The sequence below is a fragment of the Schistocerca cancellata genome, chromosome 2 (assembly GCF_023864275.1).
Source record: "Schistocerca cancellata isolate TAMUIC-IGC-003103 chromosome 2, iqSchCanc2.1, whole genome shotgun sequence".
NCBI classification, from domain to species: domain Eukaryota; kingdom Metazoa; phylum Arthropoda; class Insecta; order Orthoptera; family Acrididae; genus Schistocerca; species Schistocerca cancellata.
This window is the reverse complement of record NC_064627.1, coordinates 671,468,681-671,493,902: the sequence shown is the minus strand read 5'-3', so window position 1 is coordinate 671,493,902 and position 25,222 is coordinate 671,468,681. Positions and strand designations below refer to the sequence as shown.

The following is a 25,222-nucleotide window of genomic DNA, read 5'->3' as shown; positions in this document are numbered from 1 at the left end:
CTACAGGAGAGCTATATAATGTCTACATGTAGTCTTGGCTGCTGTTTTTGTCCCTTGCTCCTCAACTGGATTGCCTGCTGAAAGTTTTACCTTGTAGGTCATAATACTCTTTCTGATTGCTGTCTTTTGTTGCCTCATGATTACGGTCTCTCACATTACTTATAGTTCATATGATTAAGGTTCTCTGACACCAATGAATCCATCTGACTATCTTCTTCTTTTAGGAGCATATACCCTGTAATCTGTTAGGAGCATATACACTGTCAGTCATGAAGTAGGTACTGCTGATGAAAAAACTGCAATCAATTGAATCTTTACCAGAGAGAGCTTGGGAGGCCAGCCCGCAGATTTATATGATTATTCTGCAATTTACACTTAAGAGCCTGGCAGAGGGTTCTTTGAAACATCTTCATACTATATCTCAACCGTTCCATTCTCTGAATGATTAAATCTTTCTGTACATGCTGTGATTTCTCTTATTGTATTATGATGACCATTTCTCCCTATGTAGGCTGGTGACAGTAAAATAATTTTACATTCAGCAGAGAAAGTAGCTGATTTAAATTTCGTGAAAAGGTAACACCACAATGAAAAATGCCTTTGTTTTAATGATTGCGACTCCAAATCACTTATCATGCCTGTGACACTCTCTCCCCTATTTCATGATACTACAAAACCGACTGCACTTTTTTGATTCTCTCCTCACTTTTCAAACGAACTTTCTGTACAGCTAATCTCATTAAATAATTTCTCCAGGGATACTATGATGACTGTTACAAGTGAGAACATTGATTGTTAAGGAGTCATGAATCATAATTTATTAAAATACTCATTAAACATTAACAATTTTGATAACATTCAACATTTCAATCTATATGCTACAATTGGCTACCAATCGCTTCCACACTGAAACTAAGCAATGACCAATCGTGCCAACAACACCCTAAAAAAGCACTAAGATGGCTACCGAGCAGTGCCAACGCATGCACTATCCAAGCTCAGCTCACTCCGTCCTGTCTGAGAGCCCAACTGCTCTTACTCACATCACAACAATAACTAGTCTCCAGCGTATTGTCAACAAGCAAAGATAAACTTATACTATTAGCCATGGCTACAACATGCACCTTGGAGAACTTCATCAATAAATATATGTACATCTAAATTATTAACATACAGCAAATACATTGCCATGTGAAATACATTGCCATGTGAGGACACTGTACCCTCCCATATCCCCAGATCTCAAAAATTAATTTCACCTGGAAATGTATGGTGACATAAAGTTTCAATGTGAAACTGACCACGTAAAAATATATATTAAATTAACTGCCATAGTTGTGCAAATTAACATTCTTCTGCTTTTAATTCCTAACTGAATTCATCAACTTTAAAGTTCACCATTAAAGTAACTAATGAAGCAATCAAACACTGACAAGTCCAGGACGAAATGTACTCACCATATGGTGGAGATGCTGGGTCGCAGATAGGTGCAACAAAAAGACTGTTGGAAAGTGAGCTTTCAGCCAACAAGGCCTTTGTCAAAAATACACACACACACACACACACACACACACACACACACACAACCACAGTCTCTGGCAGGTGGAGCCATACTACGAATAGCAGCGCATGATGGGATAGGCAACGAGGTGGCAGAAAGGAGGAGACTGGGGTGGTGAGGGGGAGGGATAGGGATAGCAAGGCAGGGTTGGGTGATGGTAAAGTGCTGCTAGAGGAAGCATTCAAGGATGAGGTGGAGAGTAGGATAGTTAGGTGCAGTCCTGAAGTTAGATGGAGAGCAAGGAAGTGGAGGGGGTGGGGTGGGTTGGTGGGGGGGGGGGGGGGGGGGGGGCGAGTAGCAGAAAAGGAGAGAAGTGAAAAAACTGGATGTGTTGGTGGAATAAAGTGCTGGTAGTGCTGGAATGGTAATAGGGAGGGGGCTAGATGGGTAAGAACAATGAATAACCAAGGTTGAGGCCAGGAGGGTTATGGGAACGTAGGATATACTGCGGGGAGAATTACCACCTGTGCAGTTCAGAAAAGATGGTGTTGGTGGGAAGGATCCTGATGGCACAGGCTATGAAGCTTTCGAAATGAGAAGGTGTTGAATAGGATTGGGGAGAAGCGAAGTTTGTGGCACAACTTGACTAGAAGAAGGGATCGGTTGGTAGGACATGTTCTGAGGCATCAAGGGATCACCAATTTAGTATTGGAGGGCAGCGTGGAGGGTAAAAATCATAAAGGGAGACCAAGAGATGAATACACCAAGCAGATTCAGAAGGATGTAGGTTGCAGTAGGTACTGGGAGATGAAGAAGCTTGCACAGGATAGAGTAGCATGGAGAGCTGCATCAAACCAGTCTCAGGACTGAAGACCACAACAACAAACAACATCTTTGTAACATCCAAAAATATTTTTATGTTGCACGTCTGTATCACATTTAATCACTACATTCGTGGATACTCCGCTTTTTTATAAATACTTAACCAGCACAGTAAATACTTGATATGGGATTCACAGTGGTGTCGCCACTCCACATCATGTGGATTTGTTGATAAACACCCCTTTGTCTATGGCCTGCTGGGTAGGATGACTGCACACAGAGACACTCTGGTGGAGTGGGGGAAGAGGGGTTGTGGTTATTGCACCACTTGCTGTGGTACAGCGGTGGTGGTAATGTAGCGTGGCTAGATGTCACCGTGTGCCACTTGGCGGAAAACTCGTAAACTAGTGGATGACTGCTGTGTCCACTGCAATGTGTTGCTGGAGGTAAGGTAGCATGGCTGGTTGCTGCTGTGTGCTGCTCGGCGGTGAATTCGTAAACTGTTGGATGTCGCGTGTGGTGATGTTGGTTACTTCCCTTGAGCACAGCAGCTTGTGTGCTCTGATGTAGCGGTGGCATAATGTCACTAGGTTACAGTAACACCGTAAATATAGAAAGAAAAGGTGCAGCAGGATCACTTCACTTTAACAGATCATGCCACGACAATAAATAAATATAATCATCACACACAACAGGACAGTTCAAAATAGTGCAATGACAAAATTGAAGCACATTCACATTGTAATAATCCACAAAAAAAAAATAAGTTTGAAAACCATCATATGCAATATCACTTCACTGCACTTGCAGAAAATCAAATTTTTCATAAATCACTGTTATTAACATCTTACTAACAGATCACAGGGAAAAAACTCAACCAGTTTTTTATCCTAACTCATTGAGAAAAAGCCTCAACAGTTTGTTCTCATCTTAAAAGATACAACAGGAGTCTCAATCACTATCACACTATTCTTCTTCATTTCCCTACATCCTCTTTGGATATAGTTTAATGTTTTTGACATGATGGGTCCAAAATATTTTTCACCATTTAAGTTTTTCAACGGAGATTTGGGTTGTACTGGTGTCTGAATTCGAAATGGTCCCAAATAGTAATGTAAAACCTTCTTAATTTTTTCCTTTGCTGCTGACGATTTAAAATGGGATCATATTAATACACAATCTCCAATCTTATACACAACAGCTTTCACTAAATGGTCATATCTTTCTTTTCTTGCCAATTCCATCTTCTCCATTTGCTTCAGGCCTATCTGTTATTTTTCTTCAGTGGTCAATTCACTTCATAATGGAAAATCAATAAATTCATCAAAGATACTTTCAGGTTCTTTACCATGTAAAAGGGTACAAGGTGGCACAATTAAAAGGTCATCAACATACACTGTTATGTCCTGTAAGAAGAGTCTTCCGAGAATCTTATCTAGGGCACTTACAATTGCTGCTGATGAATGTTTAAGTCAAATGGCATCCATTTGAAATGATAACACCGTCCTTTGTATAAAGACATGGTACTTTGAGCTTCCTTCCTGCAGTTCCAACTGTCAATAGCTAGCCATGTCAAGGCTACTTAGGTAACAAGTACCAGCAAACTTCTGCAAAATCTCCTGGATGTTGTCAGGATGATCCCTCATGGGCAAAATAATACAATAAATAGCTTGAGTATCCAGAGCAAGCCTGATAGATCCATGCATGGATTTATCAGATTGCAATATTCACTACCTGATCTCTCAATCAGATCATTGTGCACCCTGTGTTTAATTTTCTCTCCTATGGCCGCTCTTCTAGCTAAGGATATCAAATATGATTTAATTTTAAATGGTTCATGTGGCCACACTTTAATATGACATTTATATCCCCTCATAAGTCTTGGTTTATTTGGAAATACTTTGGCATGCATACATAAAAGTTCCTGTAATTTTTCTCAGTAAGAAGAGGGGGCAGGTTACTTAAGTACCTGAATTTTTGACATTACATCTTGAACTACTACTTCCTTTTCTCTGGATACAGTATCTTTCATCTATATTGCTGCTTCAGTTCCATTATCTGTTTTCTTCTGAATCATTCTATTTCATAATACTGCAAACACACTCTTTTTTTTCTTCTACCAGACTGAAAAAATTAACCTCCAATTCATCATCCCCATCACAAATGCTTAAACATCCTCTTCCACAATCAATCTTACATCTTCTATCTGACAGCCAATCGTTGCCAAAAAAACCAAACCACAGTCAAAGAATAAAGAGTCAATAGCACCATGTTGAAAAAATGTGTATCTAAAATCTTGCATCTAATGAATGTCTGTCCAGTAAAAACACTACTTCTTTGCCCAGTTGCTGTAATGATTTGCACACTATTGACAGGGAAAACAGGCACCTCTTCTATTTTATGAAGCTGTTCATACAAACTTTTAGACATCACTGTAGTATCACTACCAGTATCTAAAATTGCTGTAATTTTCTGACCACGTACACTAAATTCAATCACTGGATTCAACACATCATCTACATGGTGTGTATCTTCTCTCAGTACTTCAGCCCTAATATCTTCAATTTCACATTTAATTATTTACATTCTCCCATTTGAGAATTAGATTGTTCAGACATTCTGGAGTGGGTGTCATCTGAAACTACTTCTAGTTTACTGGAGATTGTGTGTGTTGTCCATGTCTGCCATTCATATCTCTGCTTGACATATGATCCCAAACTCTTTCATCATCTACTGTCTACTGGTTATATGTGCAAAAATCATTTTCTCTCCTCTCATCGTTTTGAAATTGGTCATTACCGGTATTACCTCTCATCATTTTGAATTTGGTCATCATTACACCAGTAATTTCTCAAATGTTCATCTCCTTGCATGTCATTGTGTTGCTGTTGATGGTCGCATTGTTGATCCTACGATTGATGTCAGTAATTGTCTTTCTGTGGTGCATCATGTCACTGAAACTGTTTATTACAATGAGTCAAATTTTGCTCTGATACATTTGGGATTCCTCCATTATCTATTTCTTCTAAATGACCAACAACTTGTAATAACTCATCAAATCATCAGATGTTAGCAATGCTGTTTTCTTGCTTTCCATGGTAATTGCTTTATCAAAATTAGGATCAAATCATCATCACTAATAAGATTGTCCAGATAACTTTTGTGCTCCCAGTGTTTTTTAAGGAGGTCTTGCATCGACTTCTCAAGCTGATTGCAATTAATTTCTCTTTTATACTTTGTTGTTTCTCACATGACCAGCATTTGCAGAAAAATGCACTTTCAAAGTCTGCAAATGTAGTATACTGATCAGATACACAATTTCCCCATGTTGTAGGACCTGCATTCATGAGTCTTACACAAATATTGATTTTTTCTGATTCATTTTGAATTCATGCAAATACAGTTTTAAATTGTTCCATGAAATCCATGGGATGTCATAGTGTATACGGGTCAAATTCTTTAAGTTGTGCTTGACCAAGCACACTGTTAACAATGTTTTCACAACAACTTATATCACGATTTTATTGCCTTAAAATTTCTATTTCTTGTCAGATAATACTTGTATTTACTGGAGTAGGGGATATTATTACAGTCATCATTGTGCCTTCCAATGTCTGTATTTTTGATTATAGATCAGAACAGTGTTGTTGCACACCTGATACCACTTTAATGACTGATTTTCCTCTCATGCTGTTTGAGCCCAAACTACCTCATTATTTGTAATGACGTTCATCAGTAATTCTTGTTTTACTACTTCCATTTGTGAGTTGACGTGTATCTGAATCTCAGTTTCATCTGCTTCGATCTTTTAACACTGTGTTGTAACCTGATTGTTTCTCTTTACGTGATTTTCTGCATTCCTGAGTGAAATTATTAAACTTACTCTGAAACTCATTATAAAAATTCACTATCTCTTGGTCTAACATTTAGTCCTGTTTGTTAATTTGTTGTTCAAATTTTTTGTTCAGATTTCTCTCATGATCATTGAGTTTTTTGTTCAAATCAGCATTCATTTTTTGTAAAAGCTGTCTCAGCATTTCCTCTCTTCCTACAATCTCAACCCTGTTGTTATCTGTTCAACATTTACATTCAAGTTTTTATTTTCACTTTCCAGGGCATATTCATTTTGAATTCTACCAGATAGTTCAGACTCATTAACAAGATCCATATCACCACTTTCCTGATTAACACTGTCCTCTCCATTGATTATGTTACCATCCTGTTTCATTAGGCATTATTGTTCAATTGTATACTGCACATGCAAAATATAATTAAAATGAGATTATTCACTGCCTATCATTCTTTTCCTGTCGAACTTTGCTTGTAAGGCAAGGCACCACTAAAAATGTCTAATTCACTCACAATACTTAGACACTAGCTGTCAGACACCAGATCCGAAGATTGTTGCAGGATGCGATGTGCTCATCATTGGTCTCCATGTATAGTGACCCTGTTGGTATTGCTCCAGGCCCGCTATATTAGGGCAGTCTCTCCTTACTTTTCAAACAAACTCTCTAATGAAACATTCCTCCAGGGATACTATGATGACTGTTTCAAGTGATTGTTAACTGGTAATGAATCATAATTTATTCAAACACTCAGTAAACATTAACACTTTTGATAAGATTCAGCATTTCAATCTGCATGCCACAATTTGCTGCCAATTGCTATCACACTGAAAATTAAGTAATGACTGACCATGGCATGGACATGCTAGAAAAGCATTAAGATGGCTACTGAGCGGTGCTGATGAATGCACCATCCAAGGTCAGCTCACTTCATCCTGGCCGAGAGCCCAGCTGCAACTAGCTCACACCACAACAATAACTAGTATGCAGCATATTGCCAACAAGCAAAGATTAATTTAATACTGTTAGCCACGGCTATAACATGCTCAACGGAGAATGTCAGCCTAAAAGTCCACTGCTTTCCTACTGCCAGGTCCAAACAGTATCACAAATTACAAAGTATATCAATGGAATCACAAGGTATTCTCGTCTGATGAATCTACCACAGTGGGGAAAAAAAAAAAAAAAAAAAAAAAGACAGTGTTTGACAAACCTAATTGTAAGTGGCCATTAATTGTACATGGCCTGGAAGAGACACCATGATGGCTGTACCCACAGCTTTAATAACATCATGAGGGGAAAGAAAAGAAAATAAGTAAGGAAATCCCCCTGTGTATTTTCAAACATCTGAGCATACTTGGCCATTCATTACTTTATTTAGTGCCTCAAGGGTTTTTAAGCTATAGAATGATGATGCAAACTCAGGACTTGCTATGGTAACCACTGTTAGATATGGAGGAGATGGAAAGCTCTTGAGATAATAGTCATTAGTTGGCAAACTCTGGGGCAACTACCACACCCCAGTTGTATTAGGGTTGTCATGCTGACATTTTACCTTCATTTCCCCAGGTACATGTGTGATGAAGATGCAGTACTCAGATTACTTTATTTTAATTTCTAAAGGGTGGGTTGATGTTGATTGAAATTAGCCTAAATCTGCCAAGAGGGTTTCAGAGGGTAATACCTGCGATCACCATAAAAATAAAATGAAGGTAAAAAATTTTAACAGGACAATACAGTGTTAAAATCAGTTTACCGTTATTAAAAAATGGGGTAGCTTTGTGACATCAATATTTTTGTAGAAGGCTTGTAAGGAATAATTAATACATTGAAATCTGCACAAAAGCTGTGTTGCAGCCTGCTTCCCATCAAGACTGTTCCAGCACAGCTGACTCAGTGAAGTCAAAAAGATACAGTGCATAAGGTTAATGGCACATTAAAGAACATAGCAGCATTTGTACAAACTTTTAATTCACTTACATTACTGAAATTTGTAAAAGCCAACCCAAGACCCAACAAGTGTTTCAATGTTAGAAACTTGGAAAAGCACCATTAGTTTAAAAAGCATTTTACAAAAACAATGAAATAAAAACAGTTTTGGGTACAAATAATTTTATTGTTTCTCAAAATACCCGCCTTCCAAATTAATACACTTTTGTATGAATTCAAACCAATTCTGAAAACTGTTTTTCACTTTGATGTTGGAACCTGAAAAACATCGCTCTGGAAAGATTCAACAGCTTCTGATGTGACACGACTGTCTACTTTCTTGACATAAGTGAATGAAAAGAAATTGTTTCGTAGTAAATCAGGTGAATATGGATGATGAGACATGCACTGCCAATTTTTCTCCACCATTGTCATGGTGATAATTTCATTGACAACATTTTGGAAATCAGGTGTTGTATACCATTTGGCATTAACTGTTCTTTGATCCCCTGCAGTAGGCTGTTCCAACCCAAGTGTTCACCCACAGATGCCCAGCCACCTGCAGGCAGCAACAGGCTGGGGTATGTGGGGTGGGATGGTTGCTAACAAGGATACCGTGTGGGTAGTCAGGCAGCCACACTGTACTGTACATGACTGCACCGCCGTGGACTCTTTTGTGCGAGCAGGGGTTGCACATGCACAGAATTCATACAATAGGGCTGCCCGGCGGGCAGCCTACACTAGCTACACTGCTTGCACTCCTGTCCAAGTCCCATGGGAAAGCTGAGGAACAGCCGACAGTCAAGCAATGGTCACATGTCCATGTAACCATAGAAAGAAGCAATCTTTTCTTTGAAGTACTTTGCAAGGAACCAGTCTTGCTGATTTCTGTTCCTCGTGGAAGAACCAAACAGTTGAGTGTTGCTTAGTTTCCAGCTTATACAAATGCATACAAGTTAGGTCTCTTGTAATGTTGTATAAAGATTTTGTAGTACCTGTAAAACAATGTGGAGTCAGTGGGGAATAGATCATTTACACAGCTAAATATTAATGCAAAAATAAATGTACTGCAGTCTTCCATATGCCAGAGTATGCTCCTGTCTCATGGTGAGTCTTATGCTGAACTTCTCCAGTAGTCGACATAGACCCACACACACTCATGAAAATGCAACTCACACACATGTGGCCACAGTCTCTGGCTGCTGAGGCCGGGTTGCAAGCAGCAGCACATGATGGGACCAGAGACTGTGGTCATGTGTGTGTGTGAGTTGCATGTCCATGAGTGTGTGTGGGTGTGTTGTCTATTTCCGATACGGCCTTGTTGGCTGAAAGCTTACTTTCTGACAGTCTTTTTGTTGAGTCTTGCAACTCAGCATCTCCACTACATGGTGAATGGCAACTGTTCTTTTCATAATATTGTCAAATCACCTATTAAATTTTTACAAACAACCACTACATGACATTATTGAAATGTGACAAATTTTAAACTCATTTGGGCTACCTATGGACATTGGTGCATTTCCTGTGCTGGTATCATATGCTATTACTGGTGTTTTGTTGCAGTATATTAGGTGTTTTCTTATTTTTACCTTGAGCTTTTCTGTTAGTCCACTATTTCTTCATTTTCATGTTGAACTCTATCTTGCATTTCTTGGACCATTTCTACATCTACGTCTACACCTAAACTTTATCTGCTGCATGTATTTCAATCTGTCTCTTCCTCTACAGATTTTGTCCTCGACAGATCCTTCTAGTATCATGGAAATCAGTCGCTGATGTCTTAACAGATATCCTATCATCCTGTTGCTTCTCCTTGTCAGTGTTTTCCACATATCCCTTTCCTCTCCAGTTCTTCGCAGAACCTCCTCATTCCTACACTTACACTCTGCAAAGCACTGTGAAGTGCATTTCAGAGGCTACATCCCATTGTATCAGTCATTAGGGTTTCTTCTCGATCCATTCACACAATGAGTGTGGGAAGAATAATTATTTAAGTACTGTAATTAATCTAACCTTGTCCTCACATCACTATGTGAGTGATAAGTAGGGGATTGAAGTATATTCCTAGAATCATCATTTAAAGCTGGTTCTTGAACCTTTATAGGTAGGCTTTCTAAGGAATATTTACATCTGTCTTCAATAGTTTTCCAGTTCAGTTACTTCAGTATCTCTGTGACACTCTCCACAGATCAATCAAACCTATGAGCATTTGTGGTGCCCTTCTCTGTTTGATATCCTCTGTTAATCCTATCGGGTCCCACACACTTGAGCAGTATTCTAGAATTGGTTGCATGAATGATTTGTAAGCAGTCTCCTTTGTAGACTGATTTCACTTCCCCAGTATTCCACCAGTAAACCAAAGTCTACCACTTGCTTTACCCACAACTGAACCTATGTGATCATTCCATTTCATATCCCTACAAAGTGTTACACCCACGTATTTGTAGTTGGCTGATTCCAACATGCCTCATTGCTATCATAGTCATAGGGCTCTATGTTTTTTCACTTTGTGAAGTTCACAATTTTACATTTCTAACATTTGAAGCAAGTTGCCAGTCTTTCAACCACTTTGAAATCTTATCAAGATCTGACTGAATATTTCTGCAGCTTTCTTCAGACAGTACTTCACTATAGATAACTGTGTCATATGCAAATTGTCTGAGGTTACTATTAATATTGCCTGCAAGATCATTAATGTATAGCATGAACAGAAGGGCGCCAACACACTTCCCTGGGGCACACCTGAAGTCACTTCTAAATCAGACAATGACTCTCCATCCAAAGTAGTTGCTGTATCCTTCCTACCTAAAAACCCTCAATCCAGTTACAAATTTCACTTGATAGCCCATATGATCACACTTCTGATAGTAAGTGTAGATGTGGTACTGAGTTGAACACTCTCTGGAAATCATGAAATACTGCATCTACCTGACAGTCTCAATCCAAAACTTTCAGTGTGTCATTTGGGAAAAGTGCAAGTTGGGTTTTGCGTGTTTTCATAATCCATGCTGGTTGCCACGAAGGGGGTCATTCTATTTGAGATATCTCATTATTTTGGAACTCAGAATACGTTCTATGATCCTACAATGAATCGATGTCAAGGATATTGGACGGTAGTTTTGTGGATCAAGTGGTTCAAATGGCTCTGAACTCTATGGGACTTAACATCTATGGTCATCAGTCCCCTAGAATTTAGAGCTACTTAAACCTAACTAACCTAAGGACATCACACAACACCCAGTCATCACGAGGCAGAGAAAATCCCTGACCCCGCCGGGTTTGTGGATCACGTCTACTATTCTTCTTGTAAATAAATGTGATCTGTGCTTTCATCTGACTGTTGGGCATAGTTTTTTATCTGAAGGGCGTATGACAGATTATAGTTAGAAGGAGGGCTAACTCACCCTCAAATACAATGTGGAATCTGATTGGGATACCATTGGGCCCTGTAGCTTCATTTAGTTTCAACAATTTCAGCAGTTTCTCAACACCACTGACATTAACCCATATTTCACTCTTTTTTTCAATGGTATGAGTATTAAATTGGCATTTTTCTCCTGGGTTAAACATTTCAACTTTTGATTTACTAACCCCAATTTCACTTTCTGTCTCATTTGCGAGTGACTGGACACTAACTTTGGTGCTGCAAACAGCCTTTACTTTTCTTTGGGTTTTGTGAAAGATCATTTGACAATATTTTGCTGTGGTAGTCATTGAAAGCAAGCTTCACGCATTGCTTTCTTTACAGCCAAATGTGTTTCATTCAGCATGTGTCTATCTATAGCCCCATTCTTTTTTTACATGTATTATGCAACAGCCTCTGTTCCATTAGAAGTTTCTTCATCTACATCTACATTTATACTCCGCAAGCCACCCAACGGTGTGTGGCGGAGGGCACTTTACGTTCCACTGTCATTACCTCCCTTTCCTGTTCCAGTCGCGTATGGTTCGCGGGAAGAACGACTGTCTGAAAGCCTCTGTGCGCGCTCTAATCTCTCTAATTTTACATTCGTGATCTCCTCGGGAGGTATAAGTAGGGGGAAGCAATATATTCGACACCTCATCCAGAAACGCACCCTGTAACTGCTACCAGTGTTTAGTGTTTGTTCCGCTATCATATAATCATACAATAAAGGATCCTTCTTTCTATGTATTCGCAATACATTACATTTGTCTATGTTAAGGGTCAGTTGCCACTCCCTGCACCAAGTGCCTATCCGCTGCAGATCTTCCTGCATTTCGCTACGATTTTCTAATGCTGCAACTTCTCTGTATACTACAGCATCATCTGCGAAAAGCCGCATGGAACTTCCGACACTATCTACTAGGTCATTTATATATATTGTGAAAAGTAATGGTCCCATAACACTCCCCTGTGGCACGCCAGAGGTTACTTTAACGTCTGTAGACGTCTCTCCGTTGATAACAACATGCTGTGTTCTGTTTGCTAAAAACTCTTCAATCCAGCCACACAGCTGGTCTGATATTCCGTAGGCTCTTACTTTGTTTATCAGGCAACAGTGCGGAACTGTATCGAACGCCTTCCGGAAGTCAAGAAAAATAGCATCTACCTGGGAGCCTGTATCTAATATTTTCTGGGTCTCATGAACAGATAAAGCGAGTTGGGTCTCACACGATCGCTGTTTCCGGAATCCATGTTGATTCCTACATAGTAGATTCTGAGTTTCCAAAAACGACATGATACTCGAGCAAAAAACATGTTCTAAAATTCTACATCAGATCGACGTCAGAGATATAGGTCTATAGTTTTGCGCATCTGCTCGACGACCCTTCTTGAAGACTGGGACTACCTGTGCTCTTTTCCAATCATTTGGAACCTTCTGTTCCTCTAGAGACCTGCGGTACACGGCTGCTAGAAGGGGGGCAAGTTCTTTCACGTACTCTGTGTAGAATCGAATTGGTATCCCGTCAGGTCCAGTGGACTTTCCTCTGTTGAGTGATTCCAGTTGCTTTTCTATTCCTTGGACATTTATTTTGATGTCAGCCATTTTTTCGTTTGTGTGAGGATTTAGAGAAGGAACTGCAGTGCGGTCTTCCTCTGTGAAACAGCTTTGGAAAAAGGTGTTTAGTATTTCAGCTTTACGCGTGTCGTCCTCAGTGCCATCATTGTCCCAGAGTGTGTGGATATGCTGTTTCGATCCACTTACTGATTTAACGTAAGACCAGAACTTCCTGGGGTTTTCTGTCAAGTCGGTACATAGAATTTTACTTTCGAATTCACTGAACGCTTCACGCATAGCCCTCCTTACGCTAACTTTGACATCGTTTAGCTTCTGTTTGTCTGAGAGGTTTTGGCTGCGTTTAAACTTGGAGTGAAGCTCTCTTTGCTTTTGCAGTAGTTTCCTAACTTTGTTGTTGTACCACGGTGGGTTTTTCCCGTCCCTCACAGTTTTACTTGGCACGTACCTGTCTAAAACGCATTTTACGATTGCCTTGAACTTTTTCCATAAACACTCAACATTGTCAGTGTCAGAACAGAAAATTTCGTTTTGATCTGTTAGGTGGTCTGAAATCTGCCTTCTATTACTCTTGCTAAACAGATAAACCTTCCTCCCTTTTTTTATATTCCTATTAACTTCCATATTCAGGGATGCTGCAACGGCCTTATGATCACTGATTCCCTGTTCTGCACTTACAGAGTCTAAAAGTTCGGGTCTGTTTGTTATCAGTAGGTCCAAGATGTTAGCTCCACGAGCCGGTTCTCTGTTTAATTGCTCGAGGTAATTTTCGGACAGTGCACTCAGTATAATGTCACTCGATGCTCTGTCCCTACCACCCGTCCTAAACATCTGAGTGTCCCAGTCTATATCTGGTAAATTGAAATCTCCACCTAAGACTATAACATGCTGAGAAAATTTATGTGAAATGTATTCCAAATTTTCTCTCAGTTGTTCTGCCACTAATGCTGCTGAGTCGGGGGGTCGGTAAAAGGAGCCAATTATTACCGTAACCTAGCTCGGTTGTTGAATGTAACCTCCATCCATAATAATTCACAGGAACTATCCACTTCTACTTCACTACAGGATAAACTACTACTAACAGCGACGAACACTCCACCACCGGTTTCATGCAATCTATCCTTTCTAAACACCGTCTGTACCTTTGTAAAAATTTCGGCAGAATTTATCTCTGGCTTCAGCCAGCTTTCTGTACCTATAATGATTTCAGCTTCGGTGATTTCTATCAGCGCTTGAAGTTCCGGTACTTTACCAATGCAGCTTCGACAGTTTACAATTACAATACCGATTGCTGCTTGGTCCCCGCATGTCCTGACTTTGCCCCGCACCCGTTGAGGCTGTTGCCCTTTCTGTACTTGCCCGAGGCCATCTAACCTAAAAAACCGCCCAGCCCACGCCACACAACCCCTGCTACCCGTGTAGCCGCTTGTTGCGTGTAGTGGACTCCTGACCTATCCAGCGGAACCCGAAACCCCACCACCCTATGGCGCAAGTCGAGGAATCTGCAGCCCATACGGTCGCAGAACCGTCTCAGCCTCTGATTCAGACCCTCCACTCGGCTCTGTACCAAAGGTCCGCAGTCAGTCCTGTCAACGATGCTGCAGATGGTGAGCTCTGCTTTCATCCCGCTAGCGAGACTGGCAGTCTTCACCAAATCAGATAGCCGCCGGAAGCCAGAGAGGATTTCCTCCGATCCATAGTGACACACATCATTGGTGCCGACATGAGCGACCACCTGCAGATGGGTGCACCCTGTACCCTTCATGGCATCCGGAAGGACCCTTTCCACATCTGGAATGACTCCCCCCGGTATGCACACGGAGTGCACTTTGGTTTTCTTCCCCTCCCTTGCTGCCATATCCCTAAGGGGCCCCATTACGCACCTGACGTTGGAGCTCCCAATTACCAGTAAGCCCAACCTCTGCAACCGCCCGGATGTTGCAGACTGAGGGGCAACCTCTGGAACAGGACAAGCAGCCATGTCAGGCCAAAGATCAGTATCAGCCTGAGACAGAGCCTGAAACCGGTTCGTCAGCCAAACCTACGGAATGTCTTTCGTCCCCTGCCACACCTTGAGATGACCTCCCACTCTACCACAGGTGAGGGATCAGCCTCAATGCGGGCAGTATCCCGGGTAACCACAGTTTTAGTCCGATCGGGGGATGCGTGGGATGAGCTGGCCGTCCCCGACAAACCCCCATCCGGACCCCCACAGTGATGCCCATTGGCAACAGCCTCAAGCTGTGTGACCGAAGCCAACACTGCCTGAAGCTGGGAGCAAAGGGATGCCAACTCAGCCTGCATCCGAACACAGCAGTTGCAGTCCCTATCCGTGCTAAAAACTGTTGTGCAAAGAACGTCTGAACTAATCTACAGAGAGCGCAAACAAATCGACACAAAATTTAAACGGTTATTAAAATACAAGATTGCCTAGTAAATGCAGTAATGCTGCCACTTGTGCACTGCTGACACACTGCTCGGCGGCAGAAGGAGACTACGCGACTTTACACTATTCAGGTACTAAAACGCGATGCTACAACTCTCAAGTACTATAATATGCCCGAAATTTATGAATTAAACAATGCAAGTATGAAAAACACGCAAAGAAATTAAGAATTAAACTATGTAACAAGTGAGTGAGCTAGGAGTATACGACTTGCTGCTGCAGCTGCTTATCCAACGGCGGCAGGGAGCACAGTGAATGTCCCATCATGAACTGTTCTACTGGGTACATATCTATCTAGTACATGGCTAGTTATTATTTTAAACCTGTGCCACAGTTCCTCTGCCTTCTCTTCCTGTGCTGGAAGTTTCAAGTGTCTCATTGAGATATGACACTACTGCTTTTTTATCTAGTTTACCACTTTACACCCACCCCTGATACTGAGCCTTGCCGAAACAGTCTCACATGCAGTTTCAGTTTCTATTTCAAAGGATTTGAGTTTCTTGTCTACTGCAACAAGTACACCACCTCCATTTCCCATTAATCCATCCTTTCAATAAACACTTAAATTTTCCACCCAAAACCCACTGCTATCAATTTCAGGTTTCAACCAGCTTCCTAAATTCAATAATAAATAATATGTATTTGTGTGTATGACAACTTATCCATTACTTCACAATATGGAGTCCACTGTGATTTTCTTGCTTTTTACTGCTGTAAAAGTCATTAATATGTAAGTATGTTCTAATTCATTGGGGGACAGGCGCGCATGCAGTGGTCAAATCGCTGCAGGCATAACTAAATGGGTTTGCTTCAACATGGAACCAGATACTTTCAACATACTAGATGATGTATGATTACGTTGAACAAAGCAAATACAGCACACTAATAAATTGTGCAAACCGTGTCAAAAGATTTCTCAAAATCTATTAATCCCAAATGAAATGATCAATTAAAAACATCTTATTTTGTGCCTGTCTTGCATTTTGTAGTGCATTGAATGTAGCCTAGAGATAAAACCGAAACTAAATATAATGACTTGAGTACCTGCAAGTGCAACTGCCATGACTGCCACGAACCATCATGAGTTATAATAAGGAGGCAACAGGGCAGATAATCTATCAATAATATGTAGGAGGGCTGTTCAAAAAGTTGTTGTTGTTGTGGTCTTCATTCGAAACACTGGTTTGATGCACTCTCCATTCTACTCTATCCTGTGCAAGCCTCCTCTTCTCCGAGTAACTACTGCAGCCTACATCCTTCTGAATCTGCCTACTGTATTCATCTCTTGGTCTCCCTCTATGATTTTGAACCTGCTTCCTGCTTCCCTCCAGTACTAAATTGGTGATCCCTTGATATCTCAGAATGTGTCTTACCAACCAATCTCTTCTTCTAGACAGGTTGTGCCACAAATTTCTTTTCTCCCCATTTTTATTCAGTACCTCCTCATTAGTTATGTGATCTACCCATCTAATCTCCAGCATTCTTCTGTAGCACCACACTTTGAAAGCTTCTATTATCTTCCTGTCTAAACTGTTTATTGTCTGTGTTTCACTTCCTTACATGGCTACACTCCATACAAATACAGTGTGACACACGAGAGGCGGACAGTTTTTAATGAAATAATACTCAGCCAACTTTAAAATTAATGCATGTTTATTTACACAAAATCAAAGTTCATTATTTGCCATTTTAGTTACCAAAGTTATTTGTGAAAAATAATGTCATCAAGGTGATGTCCATCATTTTGAATGCAGGTCTCAAGTCTGTTCTCAAAATCCTCCATCACACGGACTAAAATCTCTGCAGGGATGGCAGCAATTTCTTGAATTATTGCATTCTTCAACTCATTCAAATTTCGTGTTTTGTGGTTAGAGACCCAGTTCTTAAGGTACCCCCCACAGAAAAAAGTCACATACTGATAAGTCGGAAGACCTGGGAGGCCAAGGAACATTGTCAAAATGTGAGATAATCCGGCCAGGAAACATGCGTCTTTGAACTGTCATTGAAGTGTTCGCAGTTTGCGATGTTGCCCCAGCCTACTCGAACCAAACTCGTTTTAAAGGGATTCGTCACCTTCTTAGTTCTGGTTTCAAGAATGTTTCAAGCATACGAATGTAACGAACTGAATTAACAGTAACTGTGGCCCCTTTCGCTTCAAAAAATAAGGTCCAATAATGCCAACAGAGCCAAGAGCACACCAGACTGTTACTTCTTCTGAATGTAGAGGACACTGGTGGATAAGGTGTGGATGCTCTGGAGCCCAGTAATGTAGGTTTTGCTTATTCATGGTCCCGTTTAAATGAAAATGAGCATTGTTCATCAATAAAATTTCATTTTCATTCAATCCCAAAATCACTTCCATTCTGTAAGTGAAGTCTTCTCATAGAGCAAAATCAGTTTCCTTAGGTTGTTGGACAGTGAGCATTTTGTAAGGATGGAATTTTAATTCTTTATGCAAAATTCATCTAACGGATTCACGATTGATTTGTAACTCACTAGCATGACGTCTCGCTGACAGTCCTGCACTTCTGACTGCTGCTTGCCTTACCTTTCAACATTTTCTGGTGCTTCTTATCCAGTATGATTCCAGTTGATCTGAAGTTTTCCACCCATCTGAGGATTGTGTTATGGCTTGGAACAGCTCCATGTTGACCGACATTAAACCGCGCACGAAACAATCGCTGCATAGCAATAATAGACTCACCACTTTTCACGAAACTGTCATAGACAACCACTTGACGTTGCAAGTCCCACTGCTCCATAGTGACTGAGTAAATGAAATGACGTCTTGGGTGGATCAGAACTATCCCCACCATGATCAGAACTATCCCCACCACGACCACCTCCCACCACCGCGCCCTCAGTACTATGCAGTTCAAAACCGTCCGTCTCCCATGTGTCACCTTGTACCTTCAGAAAGGAGCTCCTGAAACTTAAATCTCTACTTGATGTCAACAAATTTCTCTGTTTCATAAATGCTTTTCTTGCTATTGCCAGTCTACATTTTATATCCCCTCTTACTTTGACCATCATCAGTTATTTTGTTGCCCACGTAGCAAAACTCATCTACTGCTTTAAGTGTCTCATTTCCTAATCTAATTCCCTTGGCGTCACCTGATTTAATTCGACTTCATTCCATTATTCTTGTTTTGGTTTGTTGATATTCATCTTATATTCTTGTTTCAAGACACTATCCATTCTGTTAAATTGTTTTTCCAAGTCCTTTTCTGTCTCTGACAGAATTTCAATGTCACTGGCAAACCTCAAAGTTTTTATTTCTTCTCCCTGGACATTAACTCCTACCCCAGATTTTATATATACAAAATGAATAACATCAGGGACAGGCTACAACCTTATCTCGCTCCCTTCTCAACCACTGTTTCACTTTCATGGCCTTTCACTCTCATAACTGCCATCTGGTTTCTGCACAAATTGTAAATAGCCTTTCGCTCCCTGTATTTGCCACTGCCACCTTTAGAATTTGAAAGAGAGATTCCAATCAGCATTGTCAAACGCTGTTTTTGAGTCTACAAATCCTATAAACATAGGTTTGCCTTTCCTTAACCTATCTTCTATGAGGAGTCGTAGTATCAGTAGCGCCTTGCATTTTCCTATATTTCTCCGAAATCCAAACTGATCTTCCCTGAGATTGACTTCTACCAGTTTTTCCATTCTTCTGTGAATAATTCGTGTTAGTATTTTGCAACTGTGTCTTATTAAACTCATAGTTCAATAATCTTCCCACCTCTCAGCTCCTGCTTTGTTTGTAATTGGAATTATTATAGTTTTCTTGAAGTCTGAGGGTATTTCGCCTGTCTCATACATCTTGCTCACCAAATGAAAGTGTTGTGTCATGGCTGGCTCTCTCAAGGATATCAGTAGTTTTATCAGAATGTTGTCTACATGCAGGGCCTTGTTTCAACTTAGGTCTTCCAGTGATCTGTCCAATGCTTCACGCAGTATCTCCCATCTCGTCGTTGCAGTCTTCCATTTCCATAATATTACCCTCAAGAACATCACCCTTGTATAGACCTTCTATATACTCATTCCACCTTCCCTTCTTTGCTTATGACTGGTTTTCCATTTGAGCTCTTTATATTCATATGGCTGGTTCTCTTTTCCTCAAAGGTCTCTCTAATCTTCCTGTAGTTGACATCTATCTTTCCCCTTGTGATATATGCTTCTAAATCCTTACATTGTCCTATACCCTTTCCTGTATAACCATATTGCACTTCCTGTCATTGTCATTTTTAGACACTTGTATTCAATTTGCTTGCTTCATTTACTGCATTTTTATACTTTGTCCCTTCACCAATAAAATTCAGTATCTCCTGTGTTATCCTACGATTTCTACTAGGTCTTGTTTTTTTACCTATTAGATTTCCTGCTGCCTTCACTAGTTTATCTCTCAAAGCTACCGATTCATCTTCTGCGGTATTCCTTTCCCCTGTTCTTGTCAATCATTGTCTAATGCTCCCTCTGAAACTCTTGACAGTCTCTTTCAGTTTATCCAGGTCCCATCTGCTTAAATTCTAACCTTTTTGCAGTTTCTTCAGTTTTAATCTACAATTCATAACCAAGAAATTATGGTGAGAATCCACATACATCTGCTCCTGGAAATGTCTTGCAATTTAAAATCTGGCTCCAAAATCTCTGTCTTACCATTATGTAATCAATCTGAAACCTTGCAGTGTCTCCAGGTCTCTTCCATGTATACGGCCTTCTTTCATGATTCTTAAAACTAAGCGTTAGCTATGATTAAATTGTGCTCTGTACAAATTTCTAGCGGGTGGCTTCTCTTTCATTCCTTTCTGCTGGTCCATATTCAACTGCTATTTTTCCTTCTTTTCCTTTTCCTGTTATTGATTTCCAGTCCTCCATGACTATTAAATTTTTGTCTCCCTTAACTATTCAAATCATTTTTTTTTTTTTTTTATCTCATCATACATTTCTTTACTCTCTTCATCATCTGCAGAGCCAGTCGGCATATAAACCTGTGCTACTGTGGCAGGTGTGGGCTTCATGTCTATCTTGGCTACAATAATGTGTTCACAGCTGACCATAGTAGCTTATCCGCATTCCTATTTTCTTATTCATTATTTTTACCATTATTCAGTTTTATATTTATAAACCTATATTCACCTTACCAGAATTCCTGTTCCTCCTGCCAACAAACTTCACTAATGCCCTCCTCATCTAACTTTAACCTATTCATTTCTCATTTTAAATTTTCTAGCCTTCCTGGACATTCCGTGCTCCGATTCGTAGAATGCCAATTTTGTTCAAACAGTATCTGAGCTTATTTTTTATTGTTGAAACTAAAAATGGTATTGCGGCGCACATGCTCTTTATGTTTGTAGGCATATGTAATGCACTTGCCTGATTTTTTTCATGACTGAAGAAACAACCAGTCAATGGCTAGCCATTGCCAAGGGGACACATGTAAGTGGTAGTGTTTGGATTTTGTGTTGTGGAAAAATGACAGAAAAAAAGTGGAATAGTTTTAGTGTATAAAATTTTATTTTAAGGTAGGCAATTCTCAATTGAAACAATTTGCAGGAATGACAAGTGCTTGGGGATGAAGGAATGGGTGCAACACAGGAGTGGTACAACTGCTTCAAAGATGGCTACTCTTTAGCAAAAGTGAAAGGCATTCAGGCAGTCCCTCAACATCTGCAAATGAGGTTTTTATCGATCATGTAAGGACACTGATGATGCAGAACAAACAAATCATGATCAGAGAAATTGCACACTAGGTTAAAATTAGTATTAGATCCATTCATCCCATTTTAACAGAAAATTTAAACCTCTGGAGGATCTCAGCAAAATTTGTGGCAAAATTGCTAACAACGGAGCAGAAGCAACTTTCTTCAGAGATTGCAGGACTTGCTGGATACTGTGAACAGTAATCCCAACCTTCTTGACACAGTGATCACTGGTGAGGAGCCTGGGTTCATGGGTATGACACAGAAACAAAGTTCCAGTCATTGCAGTGGAAGCAGCCATCATCCTGGAGACCCAAAAAAGCAAGGCAGGTCCGCAGTGATAGGAAAGTCTTACTGACCACCTTTTTTAAATACAATGGTGTGGTCCATCACGAGTACACCCCGGAAGATATTAATGTTAGTAAAGACTACTAGCAAGAGGTTCTGCATCACCTTTGTGAAGCAGTGAGATGCAGACAACAGGGATCGTGGGCAGCGGGCAGTTGGCACCTTCACTATGATTATGCACTCTCTCATTGTTCTCAGTTAATTCAGAGTTTTTTGGCCAAACACAACATGACTGTGGTTTGTCAACCTCACTGTTCCCCTGACCTATCTCCAAGTGACTTCTGATTTTTTCCTAATCTGAAAAAGACACTGAAACGGAACATATATCAGAATAGCGAATACATTATGCAAAATTTGATGGAGCAGCTGCCCACCCAACCGAAAGAGACTTTCCAGTGGTGCTTCCAGCAGTGTTGTGAGAGGTGTGTAGAAGCTGAAGGGGTCTACTTTGAAGGTGACTAGTGCCAAACAATTGTATCTGATTGAAGAGTGATTTTGTAAATAAAACTCAAGTACTTTTTGAACAGCCCTTGTGAAGTCCCCAGTGCAGTAAAGAGGCACACTCCACAAATCATCAATTTGGAATGTGGGATGGTACAATTACGGAGCAAATGGACACTATCAGGAGAAAAGGATGTCATGGCCACTGCATCTCTTTGTGAGTATGAAAGGTAATGTGTGTGTTATGTTTGCGAAAAATCATTCACAGTATTTCTTGGCAGTCTGGCTCAGCTGAAATTGCGTGAATGGAGCATACTGAACTGTGAACAATTAGTGATGTACATGCCTGTTTCAGACAACTATATCATTGCTAAGCTTAATATGAATATCCATATAACACGAATAATGGTTTACAGTTATAGCTCCCACTGGGAAATAACTTCACACTTTGACAAAAAAGACTACAGTTTACAGTTTCACCTATTTTAATTTGGCTTAATTTAGTTACATATTTATCTTCAATATGAGTATGTGCACTGCTGCAGCTGTTATGTACAAAACAATAGTTTCTTCAGAGGCCACATTTTTTGAGATTTTTCTTTTTGTGTGTGTGTGTGTGTGTGTGTGTGTGTGTGTGTGTGTGAATAGCTCAGTAATCACTTGCTTGAGAATTGCCTTTAACCAGAAATATCTAACAGGAATATGTAAAATTTACTACTAAAATAAAATGTTTAGTCAAAGGTTTTTACTGTTCTTGTGTTACCTGAACAATGTTTGTTCTGTTTCAGGTCCAAAAGTTGTGGATGTGCTGAACAATTGCCCACAAATAAAGAGAGTGGTCTATGTGTCTTGTAAAGCAGATAATCCTAACACTCTTTCAAATTTTGTTCAGCTTCAAGAATCTGGGAAATTTCACTTACGCCAGATAATTCCTGTTGATATGTTCCCACATACATTTCATACTGAATTAATTCTTTTATTTGAAAGATGACGTCAGTGGTGTATATTTTTTTATCTAATATTGTTTTAATAAAGACAGAAAATCTCTGCTGTCGTATATTATTCTTGAATGCTTTAAAATATATCTACAGTGACAAACTATGAGATGATAAAATGATACTTTTAATTTACTGCCAAAATTACTCGCAAGTTCTCTTCCATGAATTCAAAATCATTAACCAGAAATACCTTTGTGTTAATATTATCTTAAGTTTTGGAACAAAAAAGTTGCTCTCTTTGAAAGGAAAGAGGCATGAAGAGGAAGGCAGAGTTAAAATAAAGCAAATCAACTCAAAATTTTAGTAGTAAAGGGAACAACGTAGCACATAGAAACCAAAGTATTGAAAGAAGGGGAACATGCCTATCTTTTCAAAGATAACTGCAGCCATACCATCTGATTCTAACTACAAGTTAGACATAATCCCATTAATAAAATGGATAAAGTGGAGATTAATTGCAGTTAGTGGAACAGGTTTATAAAGTAAGAAAAAGCAGTAGACATGTAGGGACTGGAAGTAAAATAGCAAGAAAGGTAAAAAAATATAGAGGTGAGTCAATCAGATTGCGTATAAGCAGAAACAAGGACCGCAGACCAAAGATTGAATAGGGAACTTAACTGTGACATAAAATAATCAAATGGATTTGAGGGGTGGACTCAGTAGGCAGCAGTTGAGGCTAATCTGAACTGAGGAACATTATATGTGGGCTGATTGTAAAAAATTGGCAGAAGCCATTTTTTAACATTTCATAGGGCATTCTACAGAAGTAGAGCAGGCATTCCATACATTTAAGGCATGTCCATTAACATAATTCCATTCTGGAATCGTAGCTAGGTTACCTTTGTTTTTGAAGACATTCCTCTAACTGAAAGCTTGTCAAGACTTTGCTATACAAATTCATACATGTAGATAGAGCCAATATAACAACTGAAAATCCTGGCCAGGGAATTATTAACAGAATGAGTAAAGGCAATAAATAGCTTTTGTTGGTGTGTTCCACAGCTTTGATAAACAGTAGAAATGCCATATTGTAACACTTGAAGCTGCTGAGTAACTAATTTTAATTGTACGGTGGTTTTGGTCAGAAACCATTTTCCAGTACTTGTACAATTTTATAGATGCAAGATAAGTTTCAGGCAAAAATAGGATGTGTACAGAACATGAACATCACGAGAGTCATGAAAAAGTAATGAAACTGAACTGCTTCATTGAGCCATATGTGGTGTATACACCTAGTGAAAATAATGTATAAATTGTAGCTCTTGCCGAGACAGTGCCACCGTCTTGTGTGTTACTAGAGGAGTTTCAGTTAGAACAGCCGTTTCTTTAATTGTGTCCACTCCCACTTCTGTTTAAATCTTTTGAATCTGCATCTTTTTTGGAAAGACATTTCCTTAAAGATTTTTAATAATTAATATAAAACTATCGTGATTTTAATCTTGTTTTAAAGGTGATCATCCTGATCAGAGTAAAATTGATTCCTCACTAGCCAAAATATTTGCCACACTAGATTAGTGCTACTGATAGGCTATAACTTGGCATCTGTTGATTGGGGGGGGGGGGGGACTTGGTGGAGTGCACAGTGTTTGCTGCAGGAAGAGGTGTAGTGCAGGAGTGGGGGTGGGGTTGAGGGGGAGGGGGGGAGGAAATACTCTCCACCTCCGTGTACTGTAAGTACGCAGTGCAGGCAATACAAACTCGTGCTTCGAGTTTCCATGAAAGAGCATTGGGAGCAATGGATGGTCAGTTAAATACTTTGTGGTATTGATATTGAGATTGCTGTTTGTATTGATATGTTAAATAATGAAAAACAATGGAAATAGTGCAACAAAATGCAGATAGTAACCGCACAGTTCAGTAACAAAGCAGACAACAATACAGTCAACACTGGTTAATAGTACACTGCACAGTTGGCAATTAATATCAACAAATCAGTACAACTGCTATTAAGAACTACAAAGAAAAGTATATCCTTACTTTCAGACACGAGTGCACAAATATTTGCAAAGTCTGTAACTAAAAATTGCTGAGAATAGCCCTTTGAAATTAAAGACAGTCAAAGGTGGCTCATGTTTATCACCTGAAGTTATTCAGAGCTCCATTTTGAGAAATTCTTGAATGGCAATTCTGTTCGAAGGATATGCATTAAAGAAAAAAAGACTCCATCAACAGCTGATATAGTGAAGAGAGAAGACTTTAAATTTT

At 39.8% G+C, this 25,222-nt stretch overlaps 1 protein-coding gene across 1 annotated transcript in view; it reads left to right on the top strand.

The window, feature by feature from the left end:
- Positions 1-23,068, top strand: part of LOC126162390 (tRNA (uracil-5-)-methyltransferase homolog B-like) — a 103,490-nt gene extending 80,422 nt beyond the window's left edge. The window contains exon 8 of the mRNA XM_049918868.1: positions 22,808-23,068. Within this exon, the coding sequence (XP_049774825.1) occupies positions 22,808-23,010 (203 nt within the window). The 3' untranslated portion in view covers positions 23,011-23,068. The remainder of the gene's footprint in view (positions 1-22,807) is intronic.
- The last annotated feature ends 2,154 nt before the right edge of the window (positions 23,069-25,222 follow it).